Genomic DNA, 24,023 nt, shown 5'->3' on the forward strand with positions numbered 1-24,023 from the left:
CTTCCCGTCTATCCTGGTAGCTCTTGGTGAGGAGAGTCAAAGCTTTATTCCCTTGGCATTCAGGAGCTCAACCAAAACATTGAAAAGTGGAGGAACCTGGCAAACACGACTTAAACAAGTGCAAGGTTACATCACCAGGGATGAGTCATGCGCTCGCATGATGCGATGGGGCAGACACTTCAGCTCTGTGGTCTTCCCAAACCCTAACCCCAGTCTGCTGACGAGGAAGAACATTCTGCAGGCTGGTACTCCTCAAGAGGGTCAAGGTCACGGGAAATAAGAAAAGACAGAGAGAGAGCCAGAGACCAGAAGAGAGTAAGGAGACCTGATGACTAAATGGGCTGTGGGATCCTGGGACAGAAAAAGGAGATTAGTGGAGAAACTAGTGAGATCCAAGTGAGGTCTGGAATTTAGTTAATAGTAATATACCTGTCCCTGGAAATGGTTGGTTTTGACAACTAGACTGTGGTCATGTAAGATGTTTGGCTGTAGTATCTTGGTTAACTTTTCTGTAAATCTAAAGTTACTCCAAAATAAAAAGTTTATTAAAAATTAAAATGTCAGGGGCTGTGTAGGGGGTGAGGAGGACACTGAATTAGACCAAACAAGTTGGGGGACGTTGCTAAGGAGCACAGGACGGCCGGTTCTCTGCCCAGCTGTCAGAAGTCACAGCCAGGCTGGCCGAAGGGCAGGCAGCATTCTCCAGAGTAGCTGCCCAGACTGCAGGCCGGACAGGAGGCCGGTGGCTGGTGTGGCCCATCGTCACTCTCCTCTCTTAGACCAGCCAACCCTGATGTCTCTCTGGGAATCAAGCCGCCGTGGGAGCTTGCATCTCTGTGTGGAGGTCTGAAATGTCTAGTTCAGCCCCTTGGATAGATGAGGAGGCTGAGGCCCAGGGAGAAGTGACTTGTCCAAGGTCCTGGCGGAGCCAGCATGCAAACCCACATCTAGTGAAGTGTGTTCTTCCACAGTGATTCTCAGTGATTCGAGACATCATCTGCAGCAGGAACACCTGGGTGCTCCTGGAAATGCAGATTCCTTGGCTCCAGCCACTGAATGCATACAAATCTCTCTGGCAGTGAGATCAAGCAATCTGCATCTTTAACAAGTTCTCCATTGTTAACGAGCACTAAGGTTTAAGAATCACTGCAGCAAACTGGATAACCGTTCCATTCATAGACTCTCCAGGACTGCCTGGCTTTGCCCAGACCTTTTGCATTTGAGGTGCTGAACGGCTGGGACCCCAGCTCTGATTCCTGCCTTCACTGGCTGGTTAGTTGCTGTTCTGTGGGAACTACACTCACAGGGCAGGGCTGCTGAAAGGCAGCATGGGGAGAATAGAATCCAGCCGCCCCCACTCTTTTAGGATGATGCCATAGCAGGTGGCAAGTAGCAGGGCTGGAACCAGCGTGTCTCTGGGGGGAGGCAGTTTTATATCTTTTTGAGCTCAATTTATTATAGTTTAAATTGTCTCTTACCCACTGCCCTCTCCTTTTTTTTTTTTTAAACAATTAAATTAAAACTTACTCAAAGATAAGCCCCTGATCAGGAAGTGAGAGGAGCTTGGCAGTGGGTCTTGTGTCCAGCTCTGTGGGGACTGTCCCGTCCTCCTCCCACCATGGCCCCATTTCAGCATCATCAGGAAGTCCAGGCCCTAAAAAGGGAGCAGAAAGCCTTCTCCACCTGAGGGGTAAAGGTCAGGGGTCAGAGCTGGCAGAGGCCCCCATGCCGGGGGAGTCCAGAGACTGGCCCAGCAGCCATTTGGGCCTTGGAAATCCTGTGAGGCCAGAGGGTCTGCGTCCATCAAAGATGCCGGCCAGGCAGGCAGTGCAGAGCTGACCCTCACTGCAGGCCCTGCTGGGGCCCTGTATGCGGGCAGATGTGGGATCTTGATCAGAGACTTGCGAGGAAGCCGCAGGCTGCAGCTGCCCGTCCCAGGCGGGTCAGGCACATTAATATTCCGAAGGGTCTTCATCCTTCTAAACGTGGTCTGCACTCATATATAAATATTTCTTATCAGAACTCTCTGCCCACAAAAGACTTCCGTATTCTACTTTCCGTTTTCTTTTTTCTGTTGTGAAGTATGTTCTCCAAGCTGTCCCTCCAGACAGAGCCCATATCCGATTTCTCTGCTCTCCCAGCCAGGCACTTAGGGCCTCGTGTGTACGAAGCAACAAGAATTTGGAAACGAAGGGAGCCCTGTGTCTATTTTTCCAAGACTTTTCTTGTATCTGTCCAGTGGATATCCCTGGGTGGTTTTAAATTGAAAAAAAAAAAAAAAAAGATACAGTCCCTAAGTTTACGGACCCTGGAAGGATTCCTCGGAGATAGTCAGCCTCTTTTCAGTTTTCAGAATCAGCTGATGTGATTGGGTAAACTCCATCTGAGGCACCTCCAGACTCCTGACCAAAGGGCATTTTGTTTTAGATCAAAGGAAATCTGAAACATCCCAAAGCCCTTAAATGTGTATAAAAGGAGTTTAGAAATCATTCCTAATCTCATTAAAACCCTCTTGATAAAGTGTTAAGGTGGTGACAGCATTCTGAAGGGATTTTAGGCAGATTGACTTAAAAACTGGAAAATCCCTTTAGTATTAAAAATCTATATCCATTTGTTTAAAGAGATACATGTTTCTTGTTACAGTGATTCCTAGTGGGAGACACGCTCTCCTCCTCAGCCCCTCTCCCAGCTGCCCCTCCAGCTCACGAGGGAGAAAGTGCGTCAGGAATTACCTCTGTAAGAAGTTATAAGCTGTTCTCTGTTTGGAAGACACCTGATGTAATTAATTACCAAGGCTGACTTTTGCAGCTGGGCCTATTGCAAAAACCTTGCCAAAGGAGATCCTAAAATCTTCTTGTTTTTAGTGAGCCTTTTCTAAAGCAGAGTTAAGTGTTCCTGCTGCTTTTAAAACAGATCCTGCCTCCAGATCACGTATTGTTCAGGTTTTCAGATTCTGGTTCAGGACTAAGAAAGGTAACTAACACATCTCACATCTGGAGCAGAATAGAAAGGAATCTGGGCTTGAATCTTGACCCAGCCACTGACCAGCCGTGTGGCCTTGACAAGTTCCTGGAAATCTTTAAGCCTCAGTTCTTCTATCTGTAAAATGGACAAGGAAATTCTACTTAGAAGGGTAAGTAGAGTAAAACCCACAGATAGCAGTATGGTTGAATCTCACACACATAATGTAAAATGAAGCTACCCACAGAGGGTACACATTGTGCGACTCCATTTATGGGCAAAAATAGACAAAACAAATCCCTGCTGTCAGAGGTCAGCAGACCGCTTCTGGAAGGGAGCATACGGAGGCTGATGAGTGCTGGAAATATTCTGTGTTTTGGTCAGGATGTTGGTCCCACGTGTCCAGTTCATGAAAATTAATCAAACTGTACACTTTTTAAAAGGAGCAGAGGGCAAGTAAGGTGAGCATGGAGCCAACATTCATTGTCTGCCCCCTCGACTGTCTCTTTTTGTTCCAGAGGTCAGACCGTACAGTGTCCATATGGTGAAAATCACGGGGCCCGACACAGTGGACCCAGTGTTTCAGGTTGCTCCAGCTGCTAACTGGACTGTATCTAGCCTGTTGATTTTAAGTCGGTTATACCATTCAAGGTCCCCAAAATTAGCCAATGAGAACAGGGAGAAAAGTGCAACAGGAAAAGTAGCACCTGAGTTGATCTCTGTTTCCAAGCTTCTCCTTTGGGGATTCCAGATACGGTTTCAGAACTGAGAATCCACACTGTTGTTGACTTGGTTGGTTGAGGAGTGGAAATGTGAATTTTTCTCTCTCAAGTCAAATCTGTCACCTTTCTTGTAAACCATAATGAGACTTCCATCCGTATAAAAGTTACAAAGTTTTAGGTGAATTTCAAACTCTTAAAAAGATGGATGGATGGATCATTATAATTAGTGACTCAGAAGGTAAAGCGGTGTTTGTTTTCCTTAAGCATCTTGTCTTTTCAGAGTGTCCTGCTAGCTGTTGGATTTGGGGTTTCTTCCAGGCCTTTTTGGTCTCAGTAGATGACTTAGCAGTCGTCCTGTCAGAAGGCATTTTGGAAGCTTTATCATTCGTGGAATTCTAATAAAGTAACACTTTTGCAAGAGAGAATACGTGTCCCCTGCTGCTGCCCTCATTTGACAAAAGAGGCCCCAGAGAATACTGGTGATTTATTTAGAGGTTTCTTGGTTTTTAAAAAAGGAAAAAAAAAATGGAAAAGTGATTGCCTCTTTAGGTCCCTAATTTAAGGGAACGATATGCCATCCTGCATATAATTTCACTTTAGTATAATTTCACTGAGCGGCACAGAGGGCTCATCAGATCATGGGCAGGATCCATGAATGCCAGCAAATTAAACATCTCTATTTACAGGGATGGCGAACAGTAGGGAAAATGGCCATCAACGTGTGGCGTTCTTCTCAGCAATTCTTATTCGGGTGACATTGCTTCTCCTCCCTCAGATGGAAAACGCGGAGGCTATTGCATTATCCATCAGGGTAGAGAACTGAACATTTTCCCATCAAGAACCACAAGTCAGTAAATCTTATGATCTCGCTGCTGGTGCTATGATTGAGCTGTCTTCTTTAACTGGGCGCTGTTCCTGAGGCTCTTGGAGGCATGCTCACTGTTTCTTTGAGTAAAATTGAGGGCTGACCTCCATTTACAAGAACACAGAAGGAAGGCGTGTAAATGCTAATATTCTGTACCAGGTTCCTCAGAGCAGGGCTGTTTCACCCCGACCTGTAAATGTTCAGTGCATGATTTAACTCAGTGGAAAAAAAGGTGGTCTCAGCTGGGCTCTCCAGCTTTCCCAAGGCTCGAAAGTCTCCTTGTTTCAAAAGCATGCTGGCAACTGCAGGTTGTGAATTACCTTTTTGTATCTGTTTCTTAGAGGGCAAATGTTTAGTAAACAGTAGACTGCACACTCTGTACAAAGCACTGCTGGTTGGTCCTCAAACAGAATTGGGCTCTGTCTTTTAAGAAGTGATGGGTCATTTTATTTTGTGTCTGCCTTACACAAAGTTAGCCAGTGATACTGACAAGTAGGCATTTAACACAAGATTCTCCGTGATGTTAGAGGTTAAAAGTCCTAACATCCTCTGCTCCTGGGGCATTAACTGCACGCCTGGCACCTGGCTAAACATTTTATATGCGGCATCTCTTTGCATCCTCTCAACAGTCCAGCAAAGGTGCTACTCTTACTGTCTCCGTTCTATATATAAAGAAACTAAGGCCAAGTGAAAGTAGACTAGTTGCTCAAGGATGTGGAGCTGTAAGTGGAGGAGTCAAGGTTTAATCCCAGTCGTCCAAGCTCAGAGTTGTTGCAAGGACCCTGGCAGGGACCTTGTTCCGCAGCCTCCCCTGACACGTGGACCAACCAGAGCCTGCCAAACCCAAGTATTGCCTGGGCTGTCCCTTCTGGTTCCAGGCAGGGCTGGAAGCATCTCCCACTTCCGCGCCAGCACAGTTTCCGCTACACCCGTGGGCCCTCTAAGCCTTTTCCCGCCCAGCTGAGGCGCGCCCAGATCCTTTTCTGTGTGCTTACTAAAACCTAAGTGCACCTTGAAAGCACATTTCTAAGACCCTTTGAGAAATGCCTGAGGAGGGTCCGGAGGCCAAGGAGAGAAGTGACAGATCATGTGACACATGCGGAAAGTACAGAAATGGTTTTTAAAAATAAATGAGAAGTTGGAGAATTGGAAGACCAAGCAGAGCTGAGACTGAGTGCAGCAGCTGGGAGGCCTGGTCCCCAGTGTGGCCCTGACCCAAAGCACAGATGCGACAGGCCGGGTGGGTGGCTGACGTCAAGTACGCAGTTGACTTCAAAAATACCAAAGATTCATTTAGACTTGGAAACTTGCCAAGAAAAGAACTGCGATTAAGGAGAATGTAGGGTTCACAGCCTGAAATGAAGCGGTAAGTCATTCTTCAGGCAGTCGGCTGGCTTTGGCATTATCAGAAACATTGAGTCCAAAGGATTTAAAATCCCCATAAAACATACAACTCGGGCATTGTTGTTGTCGTTGTCTTGTTGTCCTGCCCAGGGCCATCCCAGTGGAAGCAAAAAGCTGAACCACTCGAGGACTCGGTAGACTTGAAGGACCGGTGTGGGATCTTTGCGGTCACATCAGTGATGACAGGAGGGTCCTGTAGAGTTGACAGCTTAGACTGGCTCTCCTTCTGTTTCTATTTCAGGTAGCAGTGAGCGCCCCACATACCCACGAAGCAAGGGCCTCTCAGGTTTGGCAGGAGGATCAGGCAGAGCAAGATGACGTGATGCTTAATATTCTCAGCGTGTCTGGGGGGTTGGCCATGTGGGGCTGGGGGAAAGGGGAGGGGGGCTGGAATCATAGTCCTGAGAGCTCGGTTCGAGCATTTGCTTCCCCTCACGCTAGCTTTGGGACCTCGGGTGTGTCCCTAACACTCTCCGAGCCTCAGTTTCCTCATCTGTAAAACTGGTGTCGTAAAATGGGGACTCAAAGCTGAGTGAAATAGGGTACCTTAAAAGGCTCTTGGGACAGAGCGATGACCGTTCCTCTCTCGATGTGAGTTCCCTGCTTCAGCAGCGGCATTTCTTCTGAGCAGGCTGCCTTCGCCTTTGGAGAATTGAACCGCTGGAACCTTCACAGTCGGCCTCTCTCTGACTCCTCCCTGCATTTCTCCTCGTGGAACAGGCGTTTCCTTGTGGACACTGTGGTCCCCTTTGGGAGTCTGAGTGCCTCCATGGGCTCGGGGCTCATGGCCTGGAGTCACAGTGCCATGCTGAGTTTGCTTCTGCCTCTCCCCACTACCTGGCCTCACGGTCCCCTGCCCAGCTGGGACAGGGTGTCACACGCTGGCCCGAGCTCCTAAGTTCAATTTAGAACAGGCCTGTTGTTAAAAACAGCTGTGAAAGGGAAAGCAGGATTTGGAGCCCCTTGTAGAAAGCAGTTTTAAGCAATAAACTAATGGTGATTGGATTTATGAGCTTCTCTGTAATTTCAGAGCACTTACCACTTTGAACAGAGAGAAATTCCTTTACAGATACATATGGCCAAAACCCTCTCCAGTCAGACTTTTCATCCTACAGTATTCATACAGTCTTGGTGGTGGAAGTCTTACATGCTTGATCATAGGTTTGAACATCATCTTTAATGAAAGTTGGTTAAATGACATATACTTCACTTATCAAAACCCCTGAAGCGGAGTTTACCCAGCGGGAGTGGGTGAAGAACTCAGCGTCCCCGTTCACTTTGGGGTGGTCTGGTCAGGAAGTGTTAACAGGGGTCTCAGGAGGGATAATTCCCTCGTGGTCTCAAAAGGAATGGAGAGCCAGGCGGGGGTAAGTGTTGGGGTCTCTATCACAGTGGGGAGCAAACACATAAAAGGGGGGCCCTTTTAACGGACTTTAAAAAACTTCCTCATTGTCTGACAACTGAAATTCCAGCTTAGCCAGCTGACTCGGCTTCACACTGCTCTCTCTAACATCTTTTCATCATAGTCTTAACCATCACCATGTCGCTCTGTTACCTGTCAGCATCTCTGACAAGAAGCCATGCTTGGAGAGGGAGCAGGAGGGGTCAGCTGCCCACCTGTTCTCCCTCCGGGCTCCCGCCCCCTTGCCCACCCACCCTTACCAGCTAGGCCAGTGCTTCCAGAGCCAGCTGTGTCGGAACCTCAGAGGGCAGCGTTGGCTGGCTGACTGGCTGTAAGATGTACCTTTGGAAGTCATAGGCCGATGCTGCTGGGTCGAGCCCCTGTGTTTCTTGAAAGTTCCTGTGTGTTCGGGATTGTGTCAGGCACTGCGGAGCGGAGAGAAGTGTCAGAAATACACCCTGCCCTTTAAGAGCTCGCGACCCTAGCAGGTGAGTGCAGCAGTGTGAGCCACGGCTGCCCCGTCCGGTGGGATGTGGTGATGTTGCATGAGGACCACCGAGAGGAAGGTGCTGGAAGCTGGGGAGGTTGAGCTGGGAGAGAGCTGTTTCACTGGGGGTGGCCAAAGGGCAGTGCAGCTTGGTTGGGGTGTTGGAAAATGAGCAGGACTTGTGCTGGGTGTAGGCGATGGGAGCAGCCCTTTCCGAGTGAGCTGACAGGGTTAGCAGAGGCTCAGAAGTGGAAACGTGCAGTCTTCCTGGTCCACACGCTGAAAAGTGAACTACTGTTTGCACATCTCCATCAGCGATGCCCCGCGTGGCCGCCCCACGGAGGGGTTGCAAGCTCTTTCGTTAGATTTTGGTCGCTGGTTCCCTGAGGTCAAAGACTGCCTGTGGTCTTTCCTTTATTGTCCCCCTTAGCGCCTGGAAGAGTGTTTTTTATGCAGTGATTGAAACGCTTCTATCATTGTATGTGATCCGTTTGCAGCCCCAAGACACCCTTTCCAGTAATGATTTCCATGGTCCTTCATATGATTGTCAAATATTATGCCTGCAGTTTCGTCTGCCTGCCCAGATGTTGGTCATTCTGGTAACGCAGCCCCTGCTCTGTGGGCCATGGTGACCCACACAGGTGCTTGTATGTTTCGGGCAGGCGTGGTTCCTGCCGGCTGGGGAGGTGCCGGAGGCAGCAGGTTAGAGGGAGGGAAAAAGGAAACCCAGAGACTCGTCAGGAGAAACCCGTGAGCACACTCGGCAGGGAAGTCATAGACGATGACAGGTTATTTCTGGACATTAAACAGAATAAACTCAGCCCTCGAGACATTATGGAAATTAAATGATGCAAATTATGGAGCATGGTGGAAGAAAAACATAAAAATGGGAGGACTGTCAAGTTTCAGAATAAGTCAAATTAGTTTCATGGACTGGACCTCGCTCAAAATGTTGGCTTGAGGTTGAAATGTAGTACTGACAGCTGAAGGTGAAGCATGCTTGTTGTATTTCTGTTTCACACTGAAGTAAAGACGACACCCAGGCCATCTTTTTCCCCTTGGATCCTAGGAGGCGGTGCCTGTAAGTGCTGGAACCGTGGGTGGGCAGCGCCTGACTCTCCCCTGTGCTTTCTCCCTCCAGGGAGCGGCAGAAGCAGCCCTCCGCCCTATGGGTTCCGTCTCTCACCAGAAGAAGAAATGAGGAGAAGGCGGCTTCACAGATTTGACAGCCAGCGAGGTGGCCCAGCCTCGTGAGCAGATGTGGTCCAGTTGTGTCATCATCGCCCTGAAGCCCCCACTTAGTTTTAAACAAAAGCAGGGGCCACCGCGACCTTCCCAGGTGGCTCATGTCTTCCGCGGCCCGTCATCCTCTGGCTACTGTGAGTCTAGATTCACAAACAGGTGGTTTGTGTCTTGAAACCAGGCTCGTTGGATCCAGCTCACAGCTCCCTGGGAGTGGCCCTCCTCCTGCCTTGTTCCCTCTCGCAGACAGAAGGTCAGCCTCTCCGTGTCGGGATGGGTTCCGCACTCCTTTCTCTCACTGCCGGCTCAGCAATGCCCCTGCCGTGTGGGTCTCTGACGACCACGACCTCCGCAGGGAGGCTTGTGTTCACCAGCCCAGCAGAGCAGGCCCCCTTTCTGCTCAGTGCTTGACTTGGCAGGACGCTGGGAGCCATCCCTGGTCCTCTGGGCACGTTGCCATGGTGACCTTCCAGGCACAAGATGTGGCTTCCATCCCAGGGTGTTGTTCTGGTCTCCCTTGGCTCGGCCCCCGGGGCCCCACGTCTGGGCGGTGTCTGCAGTGAACCTGCTTGGCTCTTACGTTGCTCTGCCGTCCCAGGGTGTTTTCCTGGAAAAACTTGAGTAAGACCTCGGATGGGAGACCACCCACTCACTCCACAACGTATCAGGGGGCACCAACAATTTGGGCTCACAGCAGCCTCTCCAGTGACAACATCTGTTCCCAGAGATGGGACTCGTGTTGAACGAATCAGCAAAGCAGCCGCAGGTGCCCCGTGCAGAGGAGAGCGACCAGCGGGTTGGTCACTGCGAAATCCCTCCTGAGGAAGTATTTTTTTCTCATAAAAGTGCCTTTTAATTGACCACTGTACCAGCCATTTGTCCTGCACAAGCACCCAAGACACTCCCCTAACCTACGGACTCCAAGTCACTCAAGGTGTTTCCTGGTGCTTGTGTTTTATGAATAAAAGGGAAAAGTCAAATATCACCAATGTCTTATTCACTGAGATATTTATGTTTAAAGAGAGTTTGATCCAGAAAAGGATCTTCCTATTTGGATTGATCTAGCATTTGTATCATTTTCTGATTATGAAAGTAATATATGTACCTTGTTATATACATAAATCAAACATCTGGAAGGAAATATACCCACGTGTTAACAGGTGTTATTTTGGAAGGTAGAGTATGTAGGATTTTGCTTTCCATTTTTGACAATTTTATACTGCTCTCTTTTTTTAAAAATTGTGTGTGTGTATTTGTATTTGTATTACTTTTGCAATGGGAAAACCAGTTTATATGAAAAGAAGAAAAATATCATCAGGAAAATGGACTTAATAAGTGTTGTGTCTCCATCACAGTATAAGCAGAAATACAAAAAAATACATGGACAGTGTAAAAATCACCTGTATCCCCACCACTCCGAGGTACCCAAGGTTAACATTTGGCGGGTACTGCTTTCTTAGTCCTCTTTGCATACATTTGACAAATTCAGACACACCAACTGTGCAGCTTTACATCCTGGTCCTGATCGGAATTGATCCCGGAGAGGCTTCGCCTCTTGCATGTAAATGAGCTAAGAAAAGCACCTGACCTGGGAGCACTTTGACCTGCCGGCTGGCACGGTGATACCTGAGCTGTTCTGGTTAATTTGTAATCGATATAAAGCTACATTCAGCATATTTATAGTGTCAGTCGTACCTCTGCGTCTTGTCCCTTCGAACGTGTTGAAATTTATCTGTTCAAGCTAAATGTCATTCCCCTTTCTCCCAAAGCCTTCAACTTTGACTTCCATTACCTCTGTTGGGGGTGACCTCATTTTCGCACGCCATCTTCTCATAGCACCTTGGAAAGGTGATTCTGCTATAACACTTAGATCTCCCCGTTATTATTTGCGCACAACTAGAGAAAGACGTGCCTTCTGCACAGGAGCACGGATTGTGAATGGCTCTGGGACGAGGCTTGTATCTTGTTAACTACACTTTCCACCCTGCTCTCTCAAAGATTGGCTCCTGGCTTCTGGTAAGGGATTATTAAATGTTAGTTTCTCATCAAAGTGTTTTTTTTCCAACACATTAAAAGTCCAGCCACTGTATATAGAAGTATATGTTTTTTACTGCTGTTGAGTCCAATCATAGTAGCTCCTGGCTTTACTTGTCAGATATGAAGATGCTGGAATTGGATTTTGGATGGTGTAACTGTAATAATGTACACCTTCTTTATTTATGGAGTGTGACATCAAACTCTACACATGTGGGAAAGGTCATTTTAGTTATAAATACAAACCAGTTACCTTAGCACAATGAAGGTGTGCTAACTCCCACAACAATGAACATGTTCTGGGAATTACTGTAACGACTTTATTCAGTTAATAGGTTTGCCTGTAACCAATGCTTATTATTTTCAATTTCTGTCTTTTTTTTTTCCCCTACAATAAGGAGTCTTCAAAGTTTTGCCGGAAAACTGGAATTGGGTTCAGAAAGACAAAACGAAAGCCAGTGTATTTGACTAATTATCTCAAATAGGGAACAGGCATTTAGGGCTGGTTTTAAATTTGGTTTCTTGGCTTAATAGTAATTTGCCGATTGTTACACAGCTCGTTCCCATACTGTGGTTGTGGTCAGTCACCTTATGAGATCCCTTAACTCAGAATCTTTCCTTGGTTCCCAAGATGAGGGGGCGGTTAAAACTGCTTCTGCTTCATGACCTTGAATGTATTTATTGCCTGTGGTCCCAGAGTGGTACATGATTGTTCAAGGCTTCTCCGTCCTTGAAGCTTCCTGCTGCGGAGGCTCAGACAGTAAATGGCTGGTTTTTGTAGGATTGGGTTCAGTCTACGCATTTGACACACATTCTGCTGCCTGAGAAGTGAGCTGGAGGGATGAGAGCCACCGCCCACAAAGGACAGCAAAACAGGGAGAGAGTGGCAGATGCTCCTCCTTCCCAGTCCTCGTTTCCCTCGAGAGATTCAGTAAAGACTTGTAGTCAGTTAGTCATTTAAAAAAACAAAACAAGAAAACCTGTCTTCCTTCCCCTTCCCATGGATCATTGCAGTCATTTCCTTTTTTTTTTTTTTTTCCCCTGGTCTTTCATTTTAGAATCACAGATTCTGCTTAGAAGGACCTTAAAATCTCTCGGTTCACTGCTCTGCTCAATACTTAAAATGCCTCTTCACCCAGTTCTGGATAGCTCTGCCACTTCGTCTTCCAGATGTACTTTTGAGATGCCGCTCACCGTCTCGGTACCTTTTACCGTCTCTCAAGTTGCCGACGGATGAAGGTCCGACTCCTTAGCCTCAACCCTGGGGCTCCAGCCAGCCTCCCGACCTGAGAAGACCTGTGACTGTAACAGAGACTGTGCTTCTGCTAACTGGGCTCATCATCCAAGCTGTGGGTTTCCTGATCCTGCGACTTAAATGAAACAGCCTTTTCCTCTCTCTCGGCCCATCCAGACCCTCCCCGTCCTGCCCCCAGACGCCTCAGCCCAGAGCTCTCAGCTCTTGTGGCCCACTTAGACTTGCTGGTTATCCGGCAAGGGGAGGGGGGGCTTTCTCTCTAGATTGTAAGCTTCACGAGGGCAGGGACCACGACTGTGTTTCTGTACATCTCTTCATAGTACCTTGAACAATGCTTTGGAATGTCTGGAACGTCAAAACCAATAAACACGTGTGCACTGAAACAGACGCTCATTTATACCATCACCAGTGGGACATGTGAAGAGAGGTGCCTGCTGCTGACTGATACTGTTGAGGTTTTGTGTGTGTGTGTGTGTGTATGTCTGTGTGTGTGTTCTTGAATCAGATCAGGAAAGAATCACTTGAAGGAAAGCATTTGCCCATAGCAACAAAACAAATTCAGGCCTTTCTCAAGGCTTCCTGGGGCAGCACGGTCACCAGATGGTGGGGAGAGACCTCCCTTCTCCTGTGTCTGTCTGAGGCATGCCTCACGCCATGACTGCTCCAACCAAGTGCACAAAACTCAAGAAGATTCCAGGACGTCCAAAGGGTATGACCAGGGGAGTCCCTGTGGATACTGCCAGATGTGGCCACTGTACTTTGGCAGGAATGTATTTGCTGTGTCAGTGCGAGCCTTTTTTTCCCCTTCTGTGATATTTAGAGGCAGCAAGAGAGTGATCTTGACGTCTTGTTCAGATGTTCAGATGAACTGGCAAATGTGAACGTACGAATTACACTTTTATCAAGGAAAACCGGACCACTGCTAATAGAAATCATTGAATTTAATGGTTATACCTATTGCTGCTTGGAAAGAGAATGGTGTAATAAAGTCAGTAGTGTTGTGTGGCTTAAAGAGGCTGTTGGAATCTGGGGCACACAGAAACAAGGACAGTGACTCTTGCCTCCAGACCGAATGAATCATACTCTGCATTTTAGCAGATCCCAAATGTGGATGAGCAGATAAAGATGTGAGGGGTGTGTGTGTGTATAAAGTGGGATATTATTCAGCCATGAGAAAGAAGGAAATCCCGTCATTTGTGACAACATGGTTGGACCCTAAGGGCAGCCAGACGGAGAAAGACAAATACCGTATGATCTCACTTATTTGTGGAATCTAAAAAGAAAAAGTCAAACTCACAGAAACAGGAGACTGGTGGTTACCAGCAGATGGGGGAGGTGGGGAGATGCTGGTCACAGAACACAAGCTTTCAGTTATAAGACAAGTAAGCTATGGGGATCTAATGTACAGCATGGTGGCTATGGTAATAATACTGAATTGTCTGCTTGAAATTTGCTGAAAGGATAAATCTTAGTCTCACCACAGGGGAAAAATAAGAACATGGATGTAGAAGGGAAAAAAAAAACTAGCCTCAGGTAGTTTGTAGGCACCAAAGTGCGTCTCAGATTTCAGTATGCACAAAGGCATTTCAAGATGATCATCAGTTATCTGCTAAGACTGCTACAACCATCCTGGCAGATGGAGAACCCATCTCCTCCCATTTTCAGCTTAGAGCTGGAGACTCAGAGCAGTGACGGCAGAGATGCAGGATTGGCAGCAGGTGCTCAACAGCGTCCCCTGCTGGTTCGTTGGGCTGAGTGGAGAAGAGAGGAAGGGACCTCAGCAGGAGGAATGGGTTTGAGGAAAACAACCCTGCAGCCGCACACCCACCTTCCTTCTGCAAACAAGATGCCTGTCACAAGTGCCCGCGGGCCAGCCTGAAGCTGCAGGAAGTAGCTCTGGTTACTCCTCATTGCAAAGCTTTCCCTACTTTTTCCAAACAGATAATGTTGATTACTGGCTGAGAATCTCATCTTCAGCTGGTAAAATTATAAACTCTGGGTATATAGTCTTTGAGGAGACGAGCCAGGATGGGCGTTGCTGGCAAGTGGGAGAGCAGAAACGGCTAAGCTGGGCTGGCGCCGCAGTGCCTGAGTCTCCAGGTAAGACCTCCAGACTCTTCTTTCTCCGGCTTGTTCCCCTGAGTGGTGGCCCTTGTACGTCAAGGGCCTGGGAGGCCTGGCATATGGATCTGGTCTCCCCCAGAATCACTGTGGTCTCGTGTGTTCCCCACTACCCTCACTCCAAGAACAGCTTGAGACAGTCATCAGAGCTGGGTGGGCTGCCTGAGGCCCCGTGGCACCGGGCTTTGAGTGATGGCAGCAGTTTGGGGCCCCAGAGGGACATCTAAATGGGACCTTCTATTTTCTAACCAGTCCACCAGTGGGGAACCTCGTGGGAGGCAATTGTGCAGTGGGTAAAACACACTCTTCAGCAACGGACGGACCAGGGTTCAAGTTCTACTGGGTGCTGTGTGACCTTGAGCAAGTTCCTCATTCTCTCCATACCTCAGTTTGCTCATCTGTAAAATAGGATAGTTGAGAGGTTAACGGGAGTCCCGATAGCCAGGTTCATACAGTTCCCATCACATAGTAGGTGCTCAAGAAATGTTAATTGAATGTAATTATTTATCAAGTGAGAGATTAGACCAAATGCCACTGAAATTCCCTCCTACTTAAAAAACATAACTCCACAAGGCTCTGCACGGCACCGATCCCCAGCTCAGCAACGTGGGCTCTCAGAGAATGTACTGCCCCTCACCCCTCACTTCGGTTACTCTGGGTATCAGTAACAGTACCTTTTGTTTTATATCTCTTTGCATTTACATTGCTTACTTTTAATTCTTATAGTAACCCTGTAAAGCAGGTGTATCCTTCTCCTTTAACTAATGGGACAGACAGCTAAGACCCACAGGATGAGCCCCGTGCCCACGGTGCACGCAACTCAGCAGTGGTTTTTACTGACCCTCCAGCCCTGAGGCCCGGGTTCACATCCATCCCCCACCCCATCACTGTGTACAGGACAGTGCTTCCTGGAGCCTCAGAATCCCATGCATTTTCTAAGCCAAGGGGGTCATTTTCTACCCCCCTGCCCATGCTTGTCCCATCGGCAGATCACACTTCAACCATGTAATAACCTTTCCCGCTGTCCCCACGAAGCCAGCCCCAAGGTTGGCCGTATTGGCTTGAAAGAAAATTAACGCACCAAATAAAACACCATTGTTTTTGGAGGTCATCACAGAATTTTATATATAATAAGTGATATTATAAATTGTAATACAACAGAGATTTAAGTGTCAATAGCAGACCAGGCATTCTGCAAATTTTACATGTTGAAAACCTTTAACTTTACAACCATAGGTTAGAGAAAGGGAAACAATTTATCAGACACATTTCACATTGTTTTCCTATGAATCATTAAATATTTAAGCACCATAAAATTCAAGCATCTCACATGGATGTGGCAGCCAGACTTGGTAGTTTAAAACGCATTATGCAGAGTCTTTGGTAGATAATAACGGTGACAATCGCAGAGCACTGATTTTTAATGTCAATTGTTTTGTTCCCTGCAGAACTTCCTGATAATGTCCCTGCAGGAAATTGTGATTTTGTGTGTGTGTGTGGTACAGTAACTTTGAGAACTGAAATAAAATAGCACTCCCAAAGTCATGAAGAATTGGCCTGGTATAAATCATTCTAATCAGTAAATTCATACGCCCTGTGAGAATCATTATGTCATTCTCCTATGTAAAAAAATCCCCAGAAATACTTTCATACGCAATGGCTTGTTTTAAGTAGAAGATGTGACCATGATAAATGTATGCGGACTGCTATGTGCTAGACAGATAATCGAACTTAATTTTCATTGCAAGAGGAGGTGTGATGTCCCCTTTGTAAATGTGGAAAAGGGGGCTCAGAGAGTTGGTGTAACTCACCCAGGGTAACACAGCTGGAAAGCAACAGAGCTGGATTCAAACTTGGGTGCAGCCAACTCTAAAGTTCCCATCTTTCCACTACTCTTGCAGCCACGCCAAATAAAAGTCATAACTATCAGATTAATCTGAGGAGCCGACAGAAACACAAAGCTAATGTAATTTCCTGGAACACACAGAATGACTTGCTTTATTATAATCTCTAAGAGGCTCAAAATAAAATCCTTGGTAAAATCCAGTTTTAGTGGACCATTCTGTTGACCGTTTTCCTGAGCACAAATAGCATGTATACAGACTTAGTTGAGGTGAGTGTGCACTGGGACGCTTGTCCATCGTGAGGGGGTAAGGTGGCAGCACACACTGAGTCACATCACAGTTCAGTGAACAGTCTCATTGTCAAGTCTCTCAAATCTTATTTCTGAAATTTCAGTTTATGGCGAAGTAAGCTATTTTTCAGGAGAGGGTGACGGTTAAAGTTTATCAGTTGGCTTTCCGTCAATAGTTCTAAGAGGAGGTGGTGGGTGGGCAGATAGGTTGTCATGTTAAAATATTGTGAACTAAGAAACGGTTTATCCTTGTAATTAGGTTGTTGATGAGAACCCTAGACCCAGAGCTGAACATCTAATGCCTAGTGACGCTTACTGAATTGTCAGTGAACAAAGAATTAAGTGTTAACAACGGGCTCAGCTCTGCGTAGGCTCTGGGCATACAGGGGTGAGCAAAGCGTGGTCCCTGCCCTCGCGGGCTCACATTTTAGCAAGAGAATGAAGGAGCAGTGGGGCAAGCGTGAGGTGGTGGACAGGCCCACGACCGGGCCTGGGAGCAGCAGAAGGGAGGCCACGTCTCCTTGGGAAATTTCACTCTCTCTCCTCCCTGCCAACTCATTCTGTCTAAGATAAGCAGCTGTCTGCCGGGTAAACTTATCTGAGGAGCGACTTCCCTGGTAGAAAGACCAGGGCAAAGTCACGGGCAGGAGCGTGCCCCTGTGATGAGCAGAGGGCAAGCTGCGGGCAGTTCCCGCAGGACTGTCACCCCAGCGGAAGTCATCTGGGCTTCAGAGGCAGTGCGGCCCCTGAAGGACATGAAGCCAAAGAGAACGAAACCAAGTCTGCATCTTAGAGAATGAAGACGGGGATTTGAAGCTGGAAGCATCCGCTGGGTGATGCCTACTACAAGAGCAGAGGCGAAAGACAAAGGCTGTGCTAAGACAGGTGCAGTGAGGCGGCAGCAGGAGGGAGCAATCCACAGGAAGTGGTGACCGATGTCTAGGTCTAGGCGTCTGAGAGGAGAGAGGGAATCTGGGGAATATGAATGGGGCTCCACTCGCTGAGAATACAAACCCGGAAGAAACATCCCGTCCCTCAGCTCGCCACCCAGAGCAACCCCCTTTGGGCAATCCAGAGGCATTCCAACCAACCAGCTGGGGGAGGGGGCGTGGGGGAAGGAAATTTTAAGGCTAATCACCAGTAATGGATTAGGAGAGCAACTCTGAAGTTTTGTTCATCCATCAGAGAGAGATGATATTTCAAAGAACATTGATATGTAAGCAGGTAAAGAAAATAACAGCTTAAAATAACGTGGTCCCCCAAGCCAAGTTACTATTTTTTTCTGTTGTGTTGCTTTCTTGGCCATTTAAAATAATTTTTCAAAATCAAAAGGCAGCGTTTGTCCTGCATTTAGAGCGGGCCCTTGTGATACCAGGATTCTGAACAGTCTTATACACTATCCCAGACTCACTGTGGAGTAACTTGCCCACTTAATTCAGCCTGTTGTTTGTTTTTTTTTAATTTATTTGGCTAGCTTGTTAAGATAATATTCTAACACTAAACTTAAAGTGTTTAAAATAGCAAGCAAGGTGTATTTCTCAATGGCCCATCAGTCACCCCTTACCTCTTCCCAGGAACTGTTCTCAGACCAAATTCATGAATGACCCAGATGGATTTTTAGAAGGCTTGTGTTTGAGTAATCTATGATAAAACTTTTGGAAACAAAAAAGTGTAATTATAAATAAGGTTGAAATTGGCTTGAATTTCAGGTGTACAAAAAATATTTAACATGCCCTAGCAGAGCTTAAAAATTAATCAATAGGTCAAATGAACTAGGAAATATTCTGGTACATCAAGAAAATATTTCATCTTAAAATGTACTTTTTTTTTCTTTTTACCAGAAAGTAAACTTAAAATAAATTGCCATTCTGAGGGGCAGCCCAGAGCAAGATTCACTTGAAATATATTCTGCATGTAAGAGCACCGTCTCAATCAATGTTTGGCAAGAAAAACATTTCTTATAAACTAGTTTTAATCAAGTATTAATTATTTTTTGAGTGCACTGAAACTAAGCACTAAAATGAATGTCACTTTCTCATGAGAAATTTCTTTAGTTTTCTCTAAAATAACACTTTTTAAAGTGAGGAAGGCAAGTTTCCTAAAAATCTTTTTCCAATAAGCCTTTTGATTTTTAGCATTAGACCCCTGAAATCCTGGCAAAATAGAAAACATATCCTTTGCAATACAGAAAACTACTCATTGTAAATTGACGTATCTTCTAAACTTTTATAAAAGATGCCAAATGTCAAACTGCTGCCTTGGTCTAATACTGATATAAAATACATGAATGTTTTTCAGGTTGGAAAAACGGGATACTCCTGTAAAGGACCAATAACAGGAACATGAAATTCAAATTGTAAGTTGTCTTTCTTTCATTTAAAATAGTGCCAGGTCTTTCTGGTGGGGTGACGATGACTTAAATGAATCTTCTTACCTAAGTTTAATTAAGTCGGTCCTTAATTTTCTCCCAAGTGCATAATGATAGCTCTGTCACTTCCCCATATGAGATGCCATTATGTGGATGGAGGGAAAGTGTCCGTTGCGGGAGGTGAGGCAGCTCTGTGGGCACTCCGGGGGAGATGCTTTGTGTGAACATCACCGCCTGAGTGAGCCCCGTGTGGCTTCCATCCCATTAGCACACATGCACGCTCAGCGGACAAGCCAGACCCCGACTGGGGAAAAGCGCTCTGTTTGGAAGTTCACTGCAGTGGGGAGTCCATTTTTGTGAATCACTGCCTTAATATTCATTAATAGCTTTTAGGCTCTTAATCCCTTATTGAACATATTTTTTCCATAATTGCTACTTTTCCAAAGGGTTGCCCAAGTAGGCATTTCTATCCTCTGAAAAATGCAGAAGAGAACATAATGTTTTATGTTCATCTGTGATGTGCTTTATGCTAATGTCGCATCTCTGGGATACAGCGACCGTGGTCCTTCCTGGCATAATGAATCATTCTGCTTTGAAATGAACTGTTAAGGCTGGCTGTGTGGATTTTTTTTTTTTTAATTTCCTTGGGTCATGGTTTTACAATTATTTAAAGTGCATGGAAAAATAGATTACGGAGGCAATCGTTTTGAAACGTAGGAAATCTCTACTTTCTAGTTTCATTTGTTGGCCTATTTATTTTTTTCCTGTAAAATCCATCCAGAAGCCCAATGTATTATATAGAGTAATTGACTTCAATTGTTTGAGTTGCTATTAACCAATGAATGAGTTTGCAGTAATGTAATTTGTAACGTGGCCTTTATCATCTCTGAGCCTTCCCCTGAATTAGCATACTTTTAAATAAAGCCAGCGTTTCCACCATCCAATAAAATAAGAATATCTGGATTTCATCGGGATTGGCCGGTACAGACAAACCCACACGTGTACACTTGCTCAGTCTATCCTGAACAGAGGAAGGAAACACAGCACTGTGGGAGTAACCACCTCGAAACAGAAGGAACAGCGGGAACGGGGGTCCAAGATGAGCACCATTGAATCTCTTAGCACAGCCCAGGACGCCTTAGCCCCCTAGGAAGTTGGAAGTGTCTCCTGACCACCTGACGGTGACCTGCGGGCGTCTAGCTCTGCTTCACACAGACTTGGCACCTGCTGATTTTCTGGCGCTGGGCCTGGCCTTCTTTCAAGGTGTCTGGTGATGGTGCCGAGGAAAACTGCAAATCAGGTTTCACCGTCGTCAGCCAGAAGCTGTACTTATTTGCAAAAAAGTGGCAAGTTCCCTGCCGGCCTTGGCATTCAAGGAACGGCGCGGCTCTGAAGTCCTCCAGGCAGCTGCCAGGTGACATGAGGGCCTGCCCGCCTCCTTGGTCCCCAGCTCCTGTGTGCTGCCCGGACGACAAGAGAGGATTAGGGCTCAGACACCCGCAGACAACCCCAGGCCCATTCAGTGACAGGCCTGGGCTGGACTGGACATCCCTCCTAAAAATTATTCCAGGAAGCAGCAGCTATGCTCAGCTTAGGGAAGGAGGCCAGGAGATGTGCAGGGGGTGCACGCAGAATGAAACCACCAGCACTGAGAGATGAAGCAACTCCATCTTCTAAATTCTACCGAAGTGATAAAACTGAAAACTGTATTCGATATCTTATAGTAGCTTACGGTGAAAAAGAATATGAAAATGAATATATGTGTATTCGTCTATGACTGAAATACTGTTCTGTACACCAGAAATTGACACAACATTGTAAATTGACTGTACTTCAATTAAGAAAGGAAAAAGGAAAAAAAGCATAAAAATAAATAAATAAATAAATAAATAAATAAATAAATAAATAAATAAATAAATAAATAAAACAGAATAGAATAGAATAGAATTAATTGGCATTAAAAAAAGAGAATGGCCTGCATCTCAACAAGCTATGGGATGTGGTGGCCTTCAGGACCGCCTGTCCTATGCTGTCTGTCTGTACAGGAGTCACAGAATTTCTGTCCAGGCCGGACGGAAGGGGCGAGGAAGGGGTGTTACAGGATGGTGCGCTCACCATCAGGAAAGAGTACCCGATCCAGAGGCTCCTCCAGGCCCGTGGACACGGTGGGATGCTCTGGTCCTGGCTGTGCACCGCCACGGCCTGCGCGGGGGCCTCGCACACGGCGCAGCGGCTGATGTACGGCCGGATCTCCTCCTCCGAGAGCGGCATCAGGGGCAGCGGCGCCGTGCTGGCCAGCCAGTAGGACCTGTCGTTCCTCCGGGCATAGTGGCACACCTGGTGGATGTTGCAGTAGGCAAAGGGCAGCGTGCTGAACACGGGAAGGCACGAGCCCGCCAGGCCTGGGGAGGGAAGACAAGGTGATGTACGAGTAGCCTGTCCTGGCGCCACCTTCCACTCGCAGGCCATCTGGGGCACACGTTCCGGCGCCTGGAGGCCCTGGCCGGAGCCTCCCTCCGTGGCCGTGAAAGCGGGTCTCACCGGCCAGCCCTCCTTCACTCAGCCGCTCCTCACTTGTTCAGGAGCCTGGCCCAGCAGGGGAGCTGGAGGAGCGAACGGGCAATGGGCCAACAGCAGGGCAAGCTGCATGGAGAAGGTTGGGCCCCTGGGGCTCACAAGGAGGCTGGCTGGTTGAAGTGACTCTGAGCTAGGACCTGAACTATGAAAAAGATCTGGCTGCTTTTGGAGACTGTGGTGACCGAGCCAAGGAAAACCCTATTTAGACAGCAGTAAAGAGGGCCAGGGATACCAAGAAAGCATAGAGCTCAAAGATCTTAAAGAAGTGCAGTGGAACAACAACAAAAAACAAATACAAAACAGCAACAGACTCACAGACATAGAATACAAACTTGTGGTTGCCAAGGGGGCGGGGGGTGGGAAGGGACAGACTGGGAGTTCAAAATGTGGAACAGATAAGCAAGATTACACTGTACAGCACAGGGAAATACATACAAGATCTTGCGGTAGCTCACAGAGAAAAAAATGTGACAATGAATATATGCATGTTCATGTATAGCTGAAAAATTGTGCTCTACACTGGAATTTGACACAACATTGTAAAATGACTAGAACTCAATAAAAAAATGTAAAAAAAAAAAAAAGAAGAAGAAGTTCAGCAGAGGGAAGGTGGGGAGAGGATGTCTGTGTCTGTCTCTAGGGTGTCCCGAGGAAAATCAGGCCAGAAGATGCAGGCTGTGTCAGTCTCGTTAAGGAGTTGTGGATCTTATTCCAAGGGCTCTGCAGAGCGTGGTTCGACCAGGGCAGGAGAGGTGGCCCTGGGGTACACATGTAAGGAGCTGCCCCTCTAGGCCTGCACCCTGTCACCTCCCTTACTGACAGCAGGGGTCGTGGCCCAGTGAGAGCTGTGACAACACTCACCCCACCACCAACTGTCGCCGTTGGCACAGCCCTCCTGCACCCACTTGTTCAACCATCATTATTCTGGAAAGACCGTGTGTGCTGCACCCAGGTACTTACGCCTCAGCTTACAGTCAGCTCCTGTGGCTTACAAATCTACCATTGAAAACTGACTAGTAATGACTCTCAAAAAAAAAAAAACAAACCAAGGGATGACTCTCAAAATAAAGTTGTGATGTTGCTTAAGGGTATACGTCTGCAACTAGTGGGTAAATAAGTCCTCGTGATCTAACGTGCAGTGTAATGAATATAGACAACGGTATTGTATCACATCGTCCCATTTGCTGAGATTAGATCTTAACTATTCCCACTACAAAAAAGGAAATGATAATTACACGATATGAGAGAGGTGCCAGCTATCGATACGATGGAATCATATTACAATATATACATGTACCAGATCAGCATCTTGTACACCTTAAACTTACATCATGTTACATGTCAAATGTATTTCAATTAAAAAAAATTGGAGCAGGTTGAGGAGTTGGTGTTGGCTAATGCCACAGCATATGATCGCCAGGGGGCTATGATGCACCATTTTACTCCTAAACATAGGAACCGACCATGTCTTGATTTAATCATTAACACTGGGAAATAAAAATTGCATTTTATATCAGAGTTACACTTAACTAAAAGGAAAAATTATTTTTTAACCAATAATAAGTAATCAGATAATAATAATTACAGCCAGAATGAACTTATTTGGCATCTCATTGCATCATTGGTTTAACAGAATTATTAAGTTCTTAGAAATTAATATTAAACTATTTTTTAGTTGAGAGTTAGCAGGGTAGTTAAAGATGAGTGATCATGTAAGATGATGAATCCATGAAATTAACTCAAAAGTTTTAAGCCACGGACCTGGGTGGCCATGTGGCGTCTACGTACCAAGGTCTTGATTGTGAGCCTTCTCCTGTCCTTCCAGGTATAACAGACTATACCCCGTCCAGAGCCTGGGCATGCCCGCGGGGCAGGTGGGTTCTCCATCCGTCTGACTGTGGAGAACCAGGAGGAAGCCGCTGAGGTACCCGAGGCCAAACCCTTTGGGCCCAGGATCCCCTGGGGCTCCAGGAGGGCCTGGAGGAACAAAGAAACATCAATTAGTAAAGGTGGTTTAGGGAGTTCAATTTAACAGCCACTTCTGAGCATCTCTGTCTGGTGCTGTGCCAAGCATGCAGGGACCAGGGAGGAATGTCCCCCTCGCCCGACTGCAGCGTCTACAGACAGCTCGTTCAGCAAGTGCCCATGCTGTTCCAAGCACCGTCCAGCTGCTTGGGCTACATTAGCATAAAAACAGACAAAGATCCCTGCCCTCCTAGAGCTCACATTTCTACCTGAAGAAGAGAAATGACAAACAACACAAGCATCATCAAAAGGTAAACAGTGAAATACTTAGAAAACGGTAGGCACTGAGAAGAAATGAGCTAGAACGGGGTACACGCCCCGTGTAGGGGCTCCCCGCCTTCCCCGACTAGACTGGCAGCCTGCTCATCCAGAGATGGGGACCTCCACGTCGGTCTTCCTGAAACCCCCCAGACTCGTCCCACGGTC

At 46.8% G+C, this 24,023-nt stretch overlaps 2 protein-coding genes across 6 annotated transcripts in view; one reads left to right on the top strand and one right to left on the bottom strand.

Annotated features, from left to right (window-relative positions):
• Nucleotides 1-12,755, top strand: part of RHBDD1 (rhomboid domain containing 1) — a 112,992-nt gene extending 100,237 nt beyond the window's left edge. For 3 of the 4 annotated variants that reach the window (XR_012507190.1, XM_074364405.1, XM_074364406.1), the window contains one exon: nt 8,983-12,755. Coding sequence is in view for 3 of the 4 variants with exons in the window: in XM_074364405.1 (XP_074220506.1) it covers nt 8,983-9,095 (113 nt within the window). In the remaining variant the exon portion in view is untranslated. Of the gene's footprint in view, nt 1-6,193; nt 6,311-8,982 lie in introns of those variants that run through there. The other variant, XM_074364407.1, reaches the window with a different exon arrangement.
• Nucleotides 12,756-15,588: 2,833 nt separating this feature from the next.
• Nucleotides 15,589-24,023, bottom strand: part of COL4A4 (collagen type IV alpha 4 chain) — a 121,081-nt gene continuing 112,646 nt past the window's right edge. For both annotated transcript variants that reach the window (XM_074364408.1, XM_074364409.1), the window contains 3 exons: nt 23,361-23,549; nt 21,111-21,397; nt 15,589-20,455 (listed from right to left, as the gene is read on the bottom strand). In XM_074364408.1, coding sequence (XP_074220509.1) covers nt 20,192-20,455; nt 21,111-21,397; nt 23,361-23,549 — 740 coding nt within the window. In that variant the 3' untranslated portion in view covers nt 15,589-20,191. The remainder of the gene's footprint in view (nt 20,456-21,110; nt 21,398-23,360; nt 23,550-24,023) is intronic.

This window comes from Camelus bactrianus, chromosome 5 (assembly GCF_048773025.1).
Source record: "Camelus bactrianus isolate YW-2024 breed Bactrian camel chromosome 5, ASM4877302v1, whole genome shotgun sequence".
Lineage (NCBI taxonomy): Eukaryota > Metazoa > Chordata > Mammalia > Artiodactyla > Camelidae > Camelus > Camelus bactrianus.